This window comes from Plecotus auritus, assembly GCF_963455305.1.
Source record: "Plecotus auritus genome assembly, chromosome: 2".
In the NCBI taxonomy this organism is placed as follows: Eukaryota; Metazoa; Chordata; class Mammalia; order Chiroptera; family Vespertilionidae; genus Plecotus; species Plecotus auritus.
This window is the reverse complement of record NC_137771.1, coordinates 172,005,988-172,021,350: the sequence shown is the minus strand read 5'-3', so window position 1 is coordinate 172,021,350 and position 15,363 is coordinate 172,005,988. Positions and strand designations below refer to the sequence as shown.

Genomic DNA, 15,363 nt, shown 5'->3' with positions numbered 1-15,363 from the left:
CTGCCCCTCCAGCCCTCACCTTGATGCCAGGTAGTTCAGTTCTTCCCTGTGTGTTCCTGGCGCATTTTGAGCTGCTGCCCCAGAGCTGGGGCTCAGCGTGGGTGAGTCCGAGTAAGTCCATGCCAGGCCCTTTACGAGGAACACCTGGGACTCTAGCAGCCACTGTCTCAGCCACAATCCCTGCTGGTTTTCACAGCCAGAAGTTATGGGGACTTCTCTTCCTGGCCCTGGAACCCTGGGCTGAGGAGTCTGGTCTGGGGCTGGGACCCCTGGCTCCTCAGGGAGGACCTCACTGGCTGAGAAATCCTGATTTTTAACCATCACACCTGGGTGTGGGACTAGCCTGGTCCATGCCTCTGCTCCTCCCACCAGTCTCTATGTGGCTTCTCTGTATCCTTAGTTAGAGGACTATGTTCACCGAGACTTCAGGCAGTTCTCAGTGATGGTTGTTCTGTAGTTTAGTGGCAAATGTGATGTGGTCGTGGGAGAAGGCCAGCACGGCATTTACCTACGCTGCCATCTTGACCAGAAGTGTGAGAGAGATCTTGAAGCATAGTGGCTTGGAAGGTGAGTAATAACCAGCCAGTTTATTTTACTGCCCTGGGGATTTATACATTGATTTTTTACTTTTCTGCTATTTAAAGCTGAGCAGGCTGCAAGATGGACACTTTCTCGCTCCCTGAGTAGGCAACAACTTTGCCTCTTGAAGCAGATACCACAGACGAGGGACCAGCGCCGAATGGGTGGGAAGGACCCATCACAGAGGGAGAGCAGTAGGATGCCGATTCTCCTGTACATGGGCTGACTTGGAGGAAAAGATGTTCACAAGATGTCTTCTGATCACTGGCAGCTACTGCGAGTGGCTATCACATCCGCTTCCCTGCTTGCTTTGCTTGCTTTTCGTTCGGGCCTCGGTCAGAAACTCCTTTGCCCCCCACCCCCTGTTGGTGCCTCCTGTGCCTCTGCTTCATCAGCTGCTGCCCTGGGCTAGGGCTCTTGAGCAGGGCGTGGTTGCTGCATAATCCTGTTACTATGCTGCTGGGGTCCATTTGCTAGTGTTTTGTTGAGGATTTTTGCAAATATATTCATGAAGGATATTGGTCTGTAATTTTCTCGTGGTGTCTCTGTTTAGTTTTGGTATCAGGACAATGCTGGCCTCATGAAATGAAACTGGGAGGTGTTTGTGAAGGATTGGTATTAATCCTTTAGATGTTTAGGACAATTTAGCAATAAAACTGTCTGGTCTGGGGCTTTTCTTTGTAGGAGGTTTGGATTACAAATTCTTTCTCTTTACTTTTATAGGCACATCCGGATTTTCTTTTTCTTCTTGAGTCAGTTTTGGTAGTCTGTGTCTTTCTAGGAATTTACCCATTTAATCTATTTTATTTTATTTATTGGCATGGGTGTCACAGATTCCCTTATAATCCTTTTGTTTTTGTAAGATTGGTAGTAACGTTTTCCCTTTCATGCCTGATTTTAATAATCTGAGTCTTCTCTCTGTTTTGCTTGGTCAGTCCATCAAAGGTTTGTCTGCAAAGAAGCAAGATTGGGTGTTGATGATTTTCTCTATTGGTTTTCTCGCCTCTACTTCATTTATTTCTGCTTCAGTCTTTATCGTTTTCTTCTATTTGCTGTGAGTTTAGTTTGCTCTTCTTTTCTAGTTCCTTAAGATAGACAATTAGGTCATTGATTTGAGATCTTTCTTCTTCCAGAGTTTGAAAGAAGAAGTAATAATAATTCTTGTGAACCCCTCATGCCCTCATTTTGGGGCATGCTTGCTCAGGGAATCATTGATTTTTAATGATCGCCAGAGCAGATGGCCTGTTTGCTTTAGAAAAGGGGTCAGCGAGCTTCTTTTGTAAAGGGCCAGCCAGTACAAATTTTAGTGTTTATAACTCATATGTCTCTGTCACACTACTCAGTTCTGCTGTGGTAGTGCAAACACAGCCACAGACAATCTGAAGAAATGGGCACAGCTCTGTTCCAATAAAACTTTATTCCTAAAGCAGGCAGAGCAGGATTTGGCCAGTGGGGTGAAGTTTGCAAACCTTTGCCCTAGAAAAAGCATGTCAGACTCAAAGGCTAACACGGGCCAAATAAACAAGGTGTAAGTTTATGTGGGCCACAAAAAAAAAAAAGCTTCAATTTTCATAGAAACATAGGCTTATTTCAATAGAGATATGCTGAATACAAAGGGCTGAAATGAATGAGTAATCATTAACATAAAATAATAGAACATTTTAATAAAAATTAATATTTTTTCTTGAACATTAACTTACCAGACACTGAATAACTGCACAAATTAATGAGCATAACACAAATAGACCTATTTTTTTTATTCTCCAAAAGCAAAATATTTCCTGTTGTGCACACCAAACAAGTCAGTACAAGACTAATGACGTGGCAATCGGCTGCTAAAATATTTGCTGCTAATGTTAGTGGAGAGAAATGGTGTGCCTGCGCATAGGCCCATAAGGGAAATGAATGCAACACGATTATAGTAATCAATCATTAGTGAACGTTGTCGTTTGTTATTAATAATTTATAACAATAAAAGCGTAATATGCTAATAAGACCGGATGTCCTTCTGGACATCCTTCCGGATGACCTTCCAGACGAAGCCAGGCCTGCTAGGGCCGAGGTGGCTGCAGTGGCTGGGGGGGGGCAGGCAGAGGAGGTGGCTGCCGTGGCGGGCAGGGACTGAGGCAGAGGCAGCCACTGTGGCAGCGGGGGGCCAAGCCCCTTGCATGAATTTCGTGCATTGGGCCTCTAGTTATGTATAACAGGATATTGTAAAAATTAATTTACGAAGTTTTTATTAAAACGTTTCTTACATACCTTATATTTGCTGGGCTGCAAAAATATTCGTTGTGGGCATGCGGCCCGTGGGCTGCGAGTTTGACATGCTTCTCCTAGAACATTAAAATGTAGAAGATATAAATACTTCAACTAATTATTTTTAAAACTTGCAAACATTTTTCATTGCTCTGCACCTCCAAACCCTTCCCCCACATCTCTCTGAGACGTTGATGGCAGGCCTGCTGTGTGGACCAGACCCCTTGGCCATGGGAGAGACAGTGGACGGAATCCCCTCCTCACTCCCTGCGCCACTCACCTTTGTGGACCTGGGGGCTTCTTTGGGGCTGCTTACCCCACACACCAAATATCCAGCTTCAGCCTGTACCGTTATGTCTAAAGCAGGGGTCCTCAAACTTTTTAAACAGGGGGCCAGTTCACTGTCCCTCAGACCGTTGGAGGGCCGGACTATATTTAAAAAAAAAAAAACTATGGACAAATTCCTATGCGCACTGCGGGCCCGGGACGAGTCGGCTGCTAAGCAGGACAGGCAGCGGCACCTGGCGGGCCAGATAAATGTCCTCGGCGGGCTGCATGTGGCCCGCGGGCCGTAGTTTGAGGACGCCTGGAAAGGTATCTGTTAGTGGCTCCCGTGCTCTGGGCTGGACCCCGTGCAAAAGCAGTGGAGTACAAGAGAAGACCTGACAAAAGCCTGAGGTTTTCACTGTGGGGACATAGGGTCAACCAACTTGAACCTTGAACCAGGGATTTTGTGTCAGAAGGGGAGGCCTGTGGAGGGGCAGCCCCGGTCTTCTAGGTCGGTTCTCAAAGACAAAAAAATGTCTGTGATTGTGGAGGTACAGTTTTTCTAAACAAAATGCATTGGAAGGGAGTTTTACACCCTGAAAATAGGTCACCCTCTCTCTTTAAAGCGGGAGGTGGCACCCCCTGATTCCTGTGCCAGAGGGCTAGAAGTTTCTCTGTGGAGAATGAACAGGGAAAAGGAATGCCTGTGATGATAAACTTTTTTTTTTAAATATGTTTTATTGATTTTTTACAGAGAGGAAGGGAGAAGAATAGAGAGTCAGAAACATCGATGAGCGAGAAACATCGATCAGCTGCCTTCTGCACACTCCCCACTGGGTATGTGCCTGCAACCAAGGTACATGCCCTTGGCCGGAATCGAACCTGGGACCCTTGAGTCCGCAGGCCGACGCTCTATCCACTGAGCCAAACCGGTTAGGGCATGTGATGATAAACTTTAAGAGGAGATAAAAATATTTTTAAAATATGATAAACTTGGGGGATGTTTATCCATTAAACAAACCAACAGGATGTTTTCCAACGAAGAGTGGTCATGGTTGAAGGTGTACTACCTCGGATGGCTGGACTGCTCTGGGACGGGCTGGTGGTCGCTGTCACCCCCTCCCGGGGAGGCGGCGCTCAGGCCAGTCTGGGTTTGCTGGCGGTGAGCTGGGTGCGGGGAACCCGGGTCCTGGGCTGCTTTTCTCCTCGTGGATGCACTGTGTTGTATGTCCCCAAATGCAGTTGTTGCATAAACAGAACAGTGCTCTTAATATGTTTGTTTTTATTTTTCCTTTATAAAATTATTTTAAAAATTACAGAATTATATTCCTTATAACCAGTTAACGTAGGGGAGGTAAAGAACATGTGAGTTTCCCTCACACTCCCGAGGTAGCCATGTGACCGCCTCGTGTCCTGTCAAGGCACCTTCCTCCATGCTCATCTACACACGTGTATGGACTTTTGAAGTGCTGCTCGCTTTTATGGAAATGGGGACAGATTTCATGCTGTATTCCCTGGCTGTGTTTCTTACTTAATAAGTCATGGACATCCCACGAGGCCAATTTGAGCCCATGCTTTTAAACTAGTGACTTAGTATTGTATAATGTGAATGTACCATCATGTCTGGCATGTTCATATTGTCTTCGTTCTTTTTAAAAAATATTTTAAATTGATTTTAGAGAAAGAGAAAGGGAGAAGGAAAGAGAGAGAGAGAAACATTGATCAGTTACCTCCTGTAAGAACTAGGGACCCAACCCACACCTGGGTGTGTACTCTGACCGGGAATTGAACCAGCAACCTTTCTGTGCACGGGGACCATGCTCCAACCAACTGAGTCACACTGGCCAGGGTATCTTGTCTTCATTTTTTTACTCTCTTCCGTAAGAGTACGTTTATTCCTTTTCTCATTCTTGTATTTTATTGATCTTTGAAAAGATCAGCTTTTGTTCACTGTGTCCTTTCTTTTGTTATTTTCCCCTCTGTTTCATTAACTTCGTATTTCCTTGTATTAAGTTCCAGGATTTGGCCTTAGATAGTATGGTTCCATGGTCTGTGCTCCTCGCCCCTATGCTCTCTGACGCATCCTCAAGAGCCTTTTCTTTTTTCTGTTACTGGCCTCTTTGGGCTAAACAGTGATTTCAGGTACGAACCTGAGAGAGGGCAGTGTTTACTGCTTGGCCTACTTCATGTGAGCAAATTTTGTTCTCCAGCTGGAAAAAGAGGCGATCGGTTTGGAAGCTCCAGATGCAAATGGTCACGTTCAAGTTGGGCCGTCCTCCTCTGCATGTCAGAGACATTGGATGCCTGGGAAGGAGATGCCCACACAGATGATCATCATAACCACATTTTTATCAATTGTTTGTTAATCTCTGACACAATTGACCATGAAGAATCCTGTTGACCTGCCCACATACTGTTGAACTAGCACCATTATCCCCATCACACTCTTGGTATTTAGTCAAAAGTAAGTTTGAGTTCTGAGGTGAATGCAGGAAACATAGATCTATCTATCTATCTATCTATCTATCTATCTATCTATCTATCTATCTATCATCTATCATCTATCTATTATCACATTTCATTTGTCTCCCTCTCATAGATTATTGCATTTCCCCCGCATTTACTGGGCTCCCTCCCCCTTTAACCAAATATAGATGGAAATGCCGAATATAAATTTGGGGAAGACTGACAATGTTGGTATGTCTAGTGAACCAATCTCAGTGAACAGTGGGGCCTCTTTGTGAGCTCCCCGCAAATGCAGAAATTGTATGACCTTCTGGCCTTTATATAAAAGGCTGGAAATTACCGGCTCCTGCTTCCCAGGGTACTTTTCATAAAGTAAACATATTGCAGAGTGTTTATTGAATGCTTGCAACATACGTAGCAAATGCAGGGATTTTAAGAGGTGCAATCAGCATAAAAATATTTGTTTTTTTAAGATGTTTGCATTCTTGGTGGTGGAGGGGAGAAAAACTTGTATGCACTAAATAACAGAATATGGCCAGAGAATTAATTGCATGACACCGGTAGTCAGCATCATATTTATTCAGAAAAAGGGGGTATGTAAAGGCTTCATGGAAGAGGAGGAACCCGATGGAGGCCCGAGTAGAATGCGTTCCCTCTGAGAACAGCAGAGCAGAGCTGTGAGTGACCTGCCTCCTGGGGGATGGTGAGGGATGAAGCTGACGAGAAAAGGAGGCTGAGGAATTATGGAAAGTGAGGCTGGTGTTATTTTCAAATATTTATTTAAGATCATGTTTCAAGTCCTTTTTAAAGGTAAAATCGTGACTCTCAGGAAATTATAAAGTAAACATGTATGAAAGATTTTATCTAACTCAGTTAATGGAGGAGCCAGTAAGATGTTAACGAGCAGTTGAGATGCTAGGTATGGGTGCTAGGTGAACACAGACCAAGTCCATAAATTAACAGTTAGGCAACTTCATAAATCAATGTAAGGGTAAGATTGCTGGGTTAGTCACAAGACGGATTAGTGTCTTATAGAACAGCAAACCCTAATCTTTTGGGTGATCTGTCCCACTGGGCAGAAGTTATTTGCATCTCTGCTGGGGGAAAAATCTATACGTTAACATGTAACCACTAATTCTGGGACATTTAATATATTTAATCAATAGCAAACAGTGAGTAGAACTAAATACATTCACTGAGGTAGTCCTTGGGTAGCCTTTATTCTATGTGATTGAAAAGATGTGCAGCTTACATTTTTTCTTATTTCCAAGTTTTAGATAATTTTTTAAAATAATAGTGACCTACAAGGAAATGGAGAAAAAACGGGTTTGCTTCAGTGCCCCTCCAGGCTCTGAGATGGCAGCCCCTGTGTGTTTTGGATCTCTGATTAGTTCCTGAATAACTCAGAGAAGTCCAAAGACTCTTCGGCCCCGAATCCCATCCTCTGCCCCTGATCTGTTCATGGGAGTTAGCATTGACCATCAGCAACTCTAGGCTTGGGTGGGTATTCATCCTCCCCTCTGGATGATGGTAGAGAGGTGATGGGAAGAAATGGGGCTGAGGCAGGGTTCCTGGGTGGGAGGGTTCGTTTAACTCCGTGCTGGATCCCGTGCCCCATGCTGACAGGGGTGAGCGGGGTCCTGAGGGCCGGGCCGCGCTGGCCAGTGGCTCTGGATGCTTTTCTCTCCGGCTGACTCTTCCTACCTAGAACCGCCTGTCAGTGTGTTGCAGGTGCCATGTACATCACCGGCTTCGCTGAATCCATCTCAGATCTGCTGAGCCTCAGGAATATCTGGGCCGTGCGAGGCATTTCGGTCGCGGTGCTTCTGGCCTTGCTGGGGATTAACCTCGCAGGTGTCAAATGGATCATCCGCCTGCAGCTGCTGCTGCTGCTGCTGCTGGCCGTGTCCACCCTGGACTTCGTGGTGGGCTCTTTCACCCACCTGGACCCAGGTAAGCTTGGGAGGCCAGTCGCTGGCCTTCCAGCGTCTGCACTGCTTTCTTGAAGTTTATCCCCCACATGCTCTACTACCAGTGTGTGCTGTTCTGGGCAGGTGAGTGGGTATGTCTTGGTGCAGGTTCAGAGGCTACACTTAATGTAGCTTCAGAAAGGCCCTCCTCACATAGACATTTTCACTTAGCACATTTTCCATGTTTCTTTCTGTTTTCTTTCTATTATAAGAACCCTGAAAATTTAGGTAAGACAATAAATAACATTGAGCTGGGTAGATAAACATCAAATTCATAATGGTGATTAAGGGAGTGGGCAAGAAATAGAGCGGGACATCGGGAAGAAAATGGACTAACTTTATCTAGCATCCTTAAAAAAATTATTTCAAAGGACTTGATGCAAACATAAAAAATGTTAATTGTCATTTTTGGGAGATGGAGGCAGATATAGGTTTGATTATCTATAATTTTGTTTATTAAAATTTTTTTCAACGTAAATATACAAGTCTATTAACTAAGTTTAAAGACAGAAAATGAACAGGCAGGAATACCCTGAAATGGTGTCCGGTACTGATCGTCAGTGGATCACTGCTGTAACCTGGGTTTCCTCAGGTTGGCAGCTCCATCCTCGGTCCTCATGCTTTGAGGGAGAGGGTCCGACCTAGACTGTCCATAACTCTGTAACGCTGTGATTTGCGTTGGTTTGGCAGCAAAAGTCTTTCTGTCCAGAGTGCAAAGCTCTTCCCAGGATGCAGCAGAAGAGGGTTAACTGCCTGATGGTTCACACTCCGGGGACTCTGTCTGAATATGGCAGTCATGACCAGGTACCTGCATTGGAATATGAACAAGGAAAGGGAGATAGGGCCACCAGCTGTGTTAAAAAAAAAAAAAAAGGAAAAGGAAAAGGAAAAGGAAAAGGAAAAGAACAGCTGGTCCACAGCACCATCGCCTTCCGTGGTGGTGGTGATGGCAGCTGCGATTGACTGAGCAGTTGTGTGCCAGGCATTTTGTTAGCACCCCAAATGTCATCCTTCCCACAGCCTCATGAGGGAACAGTTATACCCGTTTTACAGACGAGGAAACCAGAGCTCAGAGATGATGAAATTCATGGTAAGGCATGGCAGAGCTGGGAATGAACTAGGTCTACGGGATTCTACAGCAGAACCGTACCCTGAGTAGGAACCCGGGCCTGTCTTCATACTGCCGGCTGTCTTTTTATGATAGCAGCTCTGCTTTTCCCCTTCAGGCTCCTCCTGACATGTATTCTATACAGGCTTGTCTTTCGTAAAAATACTGGTCAGAACTTAGTTGGTCAGAACTTAGTTGGTGTGACACACTGATCTGGCCGTATCACTCCTTCATACATTAAAATTCTTCTTTCAGAAAAGAGTCACTGCCCTGAGCTCCCTGAGTGCCCCTACCTGGCATGGTGGTCCCTCCCCAAGGGCCCCCAGAGTCCCCATGACCCTGCACATACAGAGCGGCCCCAAGACCCACTCCAAGGCTGAGGGCCAGTGCAGTGTCCAAAGGGAGCCGGGGCCTGGCAGCTTGCTAAGTATCTGGAGCATCGCCCTGGGAGGGAAGGGGCCACTGTTTTTCCTGGCCTTGCATTCCTGTGTGGAGACAAGCCACAGCCTGAGGGAGACCTGCTGCCGCTTGGCCATCCAACTGTCGGTGAAAGAGCGAGAATCTTATCTGATTCCTGGGTGCTTCCCCCTCCATCTGTATGTTTGCTGGAAGGAGGTAATTAGTTAAATTGCAGGGAGATGCTCTGGCCTCTTTGAAACCTCACTAGACTGATGTATTTTCCTTCTTCCCGATGAGAACTTTTCTTGGCTGCTCGTCTAAGTAACTCCAAATATTTCTTCTTCCTTCTGGTCAGTACATTAGCAGGGTGCAGTGTGAAGTGAAATTTATTTTCAATCATTCCCATAGCAACTGGCCCCTCTATAATCTGTTTTTGGTATCACTGATGTTTTATACGGGGATACTTTTTTTTTTGTGGATAAAAATCCAAACTAAAACTAGATCATAAACCTTCTGAATGGATTTAGCAGAATGACTTCAACTGCTTTAAAAAAATGACATACATATAGACATTTGAAAAAAGACTGGAAGAAAGACTGGAAGGAACTATACCTATGTGTTAACAGTGAATGTCTTTCTGCTGAGATTATGGGTGGCTAATTTATTTGACTTCTACTTTTCCTTCAGTTGATTGGTACTCCTGGCCCTGCACCACCCTGTAGAGACAAGCCACAGCCATATTCCTTTATATAGCTGTGCCACAGTTTTTCTTAAAGAGAAATTAATAAATAGCCTTTAGTTTTTAGAGCAGTGTTAGGTTTACAGAAAATTAAGCAGATAATACTGAGGTTCCCACATCCTTCTTCTCTCATTCCCACCACAGTGTTCTGAGTTATTAACATCTTGCATTGGTATGGTACATTTGTTACAACTGATGAGCCAACAGTGACACATTATTATTAATTAAAGTTCATAATTTAGAGTCGATTGACCCTTTATGTGGTATAGTTCTATGGGTTTTGACAAATATATGACACGTGTCCAGCATCACAGTATCATACGGAACAGCTTTAATGCCTTAAAAATCCCCTGTGCTGCCCTGACCGGTTTGGCCCAGAGCGTCAGCCTGTGGACTGAAAGGTCCCAGGTTCGATTCCGGTCAAGGGCATGTACCTTGGTTGCGGGCACATCCCCAGTGGGAGGTGTGCAGGAGGTAGCTGATTGATGTTTCTCTCTCATCGATGTTTCTAACTCTCTATCCCTCTCCCTTCCTCTCTGTAACAAATCACTAAAATATATATTTTTAAAAAAATCCCCTGTGCTGCACCCATTCACACCCTCACCTCCAGCCTTGAACTCCTGGCAACCACTGATCTTTTTACTGTCTCTATAGTTTTGCCTTATCCAGAATGTCAGAGTTGGAATCATAATATACAGCCTTTCAGGCTGGTTTCTCTCACTAAGCAACATGCATTCAAGGTTTCTCCATGGCTTTTCATGGCTTGAGAGCTCATTTCTTTTTTATCACTGAATAATATTCCATTATATAGCTGCACCACAGTTTTTTCTTTTTTAATCCATTCACCAACTGAAGGGCATTTTGGTTGCTTCCATCTTTTGGCGATTATAAATAAAGCTTCTATAAACGTCCGGGTGCATGTGTTTGTGGGCATATAACTTTTTAACCCATTTGGATAATTACCTGGTAGCATGGTTGCTGGAGCGTATGGGAAGGCTATGTTTGCCTTTGTAAGAAACTGCCAAACTGTCTTCCAAAGTGGTTTTGGACCATTTTGCATTCCCATCAGCAGCAAATGAGAATTCCTGTCGCTCCACATCTTCCTCAGTATTTGCTATTGTCAGTTTTATTTTTATTTTAGCCATTCTAATAGGTGCGTAGTGGTATCTCGTTGTTTTAATTTGCAATTCCCTAATGACATTTGATGCTGAGCATCTTTTCATATGCTTCTTTGACTTCTGCATATCATCTTTAGTGAGACCTTTGTTCATATTTTTTGCCTATTTTTAAATTGGGTTGTTTTCTTATTGTTGAGTTTTAAGAATTATATATATATGATTTTTTTCTGAACAGGCTTATTACACACACAGAGTTGGGGCTCAGTCCTCCTTGGCTGCTGCCTTTCTCGTGGCTGGAAGGGCATTGCTCAGACCTCTCTCTTTCTCTTGGCGCGGACATGCATCCCCACTCTCTTCCTGATGAATTTCAGGACCCTCTTGTCCTTAGAGACTTGGAGCAGCTCCATTCTGAAGTCCCACCGGTCATTTATAAGAGTTATTGACTTCCTGTACCCTAGGTCCATGGTCGGCAAACTGCGGATCGCTAGCCACATGCAGCTCTTTGGCCCCTTGAGTGTGGCTCTTCCACAAAATACCACGGCCTGGGCAAGTCTATTTTGAAGAAGTGGTGTTAGAAGTTTAAGTTTAAAAAATTTGGCTCTCAAAAGAAATTTCAATCGTTGTACTGTTGATATTTGGCTCTGTTGACTAATGAGTTTGCCAACCACTGGTCTAGGTAATATTTAGCATGTTTAATCTTTTACATTTCTGCCATGTGATGGGCAAAAATTGTGATCCTTTTCTCTTAATTTGCTTTTCTTAAATCATTAATTAGCATAATTTTATTTATATTTTTATTGCCACTTGTCTATAATCTATTATTTTAAAAATATTTTTATTGATTTCAGAGAAGAAGAGAGAGGGAGAGAGAGATAGAAACATCAATGATGGGAATCATTGATGGGCTACCTCCTTACCCCCGTGCCCTCCCCTCTCCACGCCCTTCCCCCGCCCCAACTGGTGATCGAGCCTGAAACCTGGGTATGTGCCCTGACCCAGAATCGAACTGTAACCTCCTGGTTCATAGGACGATGCTCAACCACTGAGCCACGCCAGCCAGGCTATAATTTTTCTTTTGTGTTGTCTTACTTTTTAATGATTTGATTCAACATAAAACAAATACTGATTTAGTTTTTATTAACACTAGACAATGTTTGTCATAGAGGTTGAAACATTTTTCCTATGTCATTTGTTCTTTTAAAGTTAATTTTTATATGTAATTAAAATAATACACATACATAAAAATGTTCAGTTTTGAGCTAAATTGTGTACTCTGATTGCTTTCTTTTTGTATACCTTTCAGCTTTTCCCGAAATTAAGCTTACTCCCTATGTTAGTTTCCTAGGGTTGCCTTAACAAATAACCACAAACTTGGTGGCTTAAAGCAACAGAAGTGTATTCCCTCTCAGTCCTGGAGCCCAGAATTCTGCGATCAAGGTGTTGGCAGGGCTTCACTCCCTCCACAGGCTCGAGGGGAGGACCCTTCCTAGCCTCTTCCGGCGTCTGGTGGCTCCAGACATCCCTTGGCTTGTGGCCGCATCTCTCCAATCCCTGCCTCTGTCTTCACATGGCCTTCTCCTCCTCTTGTCTCTCCTCTTGTGTATCTTGTAAGGACAACTTATCATTGGAAATAGGTGCAACTAGGATAATCTAGGATGAGCTCATCTCAAAATCCTTAACTTAAGTACATCTGCAAAGACCTTTTTTCCAAATGAAGTCATATCCACCGCTTCTCATGGTTAGGACACAGACATACCTCTTGGGGCCACTATTCAACTCACTACAGTCTATTTTTTTGTTTGTTTGCTTTCTTTTCTTTTTTTTAAAATATATTTTTATTGATTTCAGAGAGGAAGGGAGAAGGAAAGAGAGCTAGAAACATCAATGATGAGAGAGAATCATCGATCGGCTGCCTCCTGCATAACCCACACTAGGGATCAAGCGCGCAACCTGTGTATATGCTCTGACCGGGAATCAAACCATGACCTCCTGGTTCATTAGGTTGACATTCAACCACTGAGCCACTCTGGCTGGGCTGTTTGCTTTATTTCCTAGGTTTTAGCCATTATTAAAAAAAAAAATCTCTATTGAGCTTTCTACTTACAGGCATTTTCCCCAGTGCTCCTTATGTTATGTCTTCTCTTGGAGACTCCTGTTCACCATCCTCCTGGGTGGACCCTCTCCAGCCCGATCACAGCTCCCGTGCGGGGACATGCCTTCTCTGCTCCCAGCTGTTGGTCCTGATCGTCTGGATGCCAAACTGTCCTATCTGTCATGGAAAATGTCACTTTTCCATTTTCGTATGTGAATGGTCGGAGATAAAAGTCTAGGCTGAAAATAGTTTTCCCTTAGAATTTTGAAGTCATTGTTGTTCTGCCTTTCAGCGTTCACTGGCACCCAGTGGTTTGGCCTTATTCTGATTTCTGCTTTTGATGGGGAACTCTTTCTTCTCCTCAAAGTGCGTACGATCATCCCTTTACCCTTGAGGTTCTAAAATTTCATAATGGAAATTTTTATTCATTGGCCTGGGCACTTTTAATCTTGAATTTTCAATTATTCCTTTGACAATTGCTTCTCCTTTGTTTTCTAGGGTTTTAAATTTTGTATTATTTTCTTGAATTCTGACTAATTGGACGTTGGAGCTCTTGACCCGAACTTCCTGTTATTATTTGTTCTAATCTTCTCATTCCTATAGTTTATCTCTTTTTCCCCCTCCCTATTTTATGGGTGAGTTCCTCAACGTCTAACCTTTTTAGTGAATGTTTTTGTTTTGGCTATCAATAATTTCCAAGAGCTCTTTGTTGCTCTCTGAGTATTAATTTTAAAATCACATCCTGATTTAGCTTCATGGATATAATATCTTCTTTTGACTCTTTCAGGCTAAAAATTAGAGGGGGTTTGTTTTCTTTTAACATCTCCTTCTGCTCTTTATATTGTCTTTTTTTTTTTCCAGATTTCTTTGTTTCTGTTATCTGGTTTTGTTTTCTGTGTTAATTCCTGCAAACCTTCTTCATATGTCTGACAGTCCTTGGTCATTCATTCATTGTCAGTGAGGAGGCACCGAAAGGCTGTTGGAAGCTCTGTGCAGAGGGGGCGGCCGCGGTGGCCGGAGGGTGTCACTGGGGGTGATCCTGTGGCAAACTGGGCTGTTTTGTGGGAAGTTTCCCAGCGTCTGTTTCTGCAGGTCCATCCTCTGGTGCAGTATGTGTTCTCCAGAGGATTCTCCAATCTCCCGCCAGGGGCTCGCCCGGCTGCCTCAGTTCTGGGAGCAGGTGGAGGAGGGGCGAGGGGCTGAGGGTTGCACAGTCAGGGTGCAGACTTTCGTGTAGTCTTATGCTTTTCACCTGCTACCTTCTCCCCTTGCTCACGTCACTACGTCATATCCCTCATTTCATCTCCAAACTCCCCATCACAGTGGGTCTTACTCATCGCCTCCATCTCCTCCCTCCTCGTTAGCCTGCAGGCAGGCAGCTCGGGCCCCTCTTCCTTCCCCCCCTCCTGTCCGGTCTCTTCCAAAACAAGCATCACTGTGCGAGGCTCTGTGGAGACCCGGCGCTCCATCACTGTGGAAAGCTAAATAGCATGACAGCCTAATTTAAACAAGGCGCTCTCCAGCATTTGTTCGGCTTCAAGCTTCTAAAATGTCATTTTTGGGAGATTATATTTTCATTTATGTAAGCCGAGTGTCATGCCAAAGTGATTTTATTGCCATAGAAGTCAGGCAAATATAGAGAAAATATATTTTAGAAAATAAGGTGACATGTGGCACATTTTAATTCTATGTGCTGCGTTTTAGAATGGAATTTTGTATCTCCAAGCTTAACTTTCTGGTTATGTAGGAAGGCTGTTGCCTAGCATGGCTCTGTAGCACCCTCCACTCCAGAACCCACAGTGCACCCTCCACTGTGCCTGGCTGCTCGGCCGCAGCCCGGAGCGTGAGAGGCAGGGCCAGACACAGCTGAGTTCAGCCAGTGGCAGCTGGTTCTGCTCGGTGAGAACCAGCTTGTTTACTTTATTTTCTTTTAAAAATATATATATTTTAAGGGGTCTTGTGATGGGCTGTAAGAAGGCCAAGGCTTCTCAGGAGCTCTCTAAGGAGTGGGTCACGCATGCCTGGCTGCTCCCTGCTGAGGTTGCTTTCCCCAAGGTCCCACTGACCCCTTGCTCTCCAAATATAGAACCTTTGCTCATTTATATTCCTGACCCCTTTGGCACGGTTGGCCATTTTTGCAGTCCATTCAGGCTGCTCTAACAAAGTACCACAGGCTGCGTGGCTGATAAATGACAGATTTATTTCTCACCGTTCTGAAGGCTGAAAGAACAAGACCAAGGCACTGGCGGGGGTTGGTGTCTAGTGAGGTCCCCTTCTTCCTTCAGAGACAGCTGTCTTCTCATTGTGTCCTCCCAGGGCAGAAGGGGGAGGCATCTCTTTGGGGCCTCATGTTGAAGGCACTCACCCCA

The 15,363-nt window shown here is 44.4% G+C and overlaps 1 protein-coding gene across 1 annotated transcript in view; it reads left to right on the top strand.

Annotated features, from left to right (window-relative positions):
- SLC12A8 (solute carrier family 12 member 8) overlaps positions 1-15,363 on the top strand; it is a gene marked incomplete at its 3' end in the record, with an annotated part of 151,665 nt that overhangs the window by 35,770 nt on the left and 100,532 nt on the right. Inside the window, exon 4 of the mRNA XM_080656650.1 lies at positions 7,290-7,521. Coding sequence (XP_080512776.1) covers positions 7,290-7,521 — 232 coding nt within the window. The remainder of the gene's footprint in view (positions 1-7,289; positions 7,522-15,363) is intronic.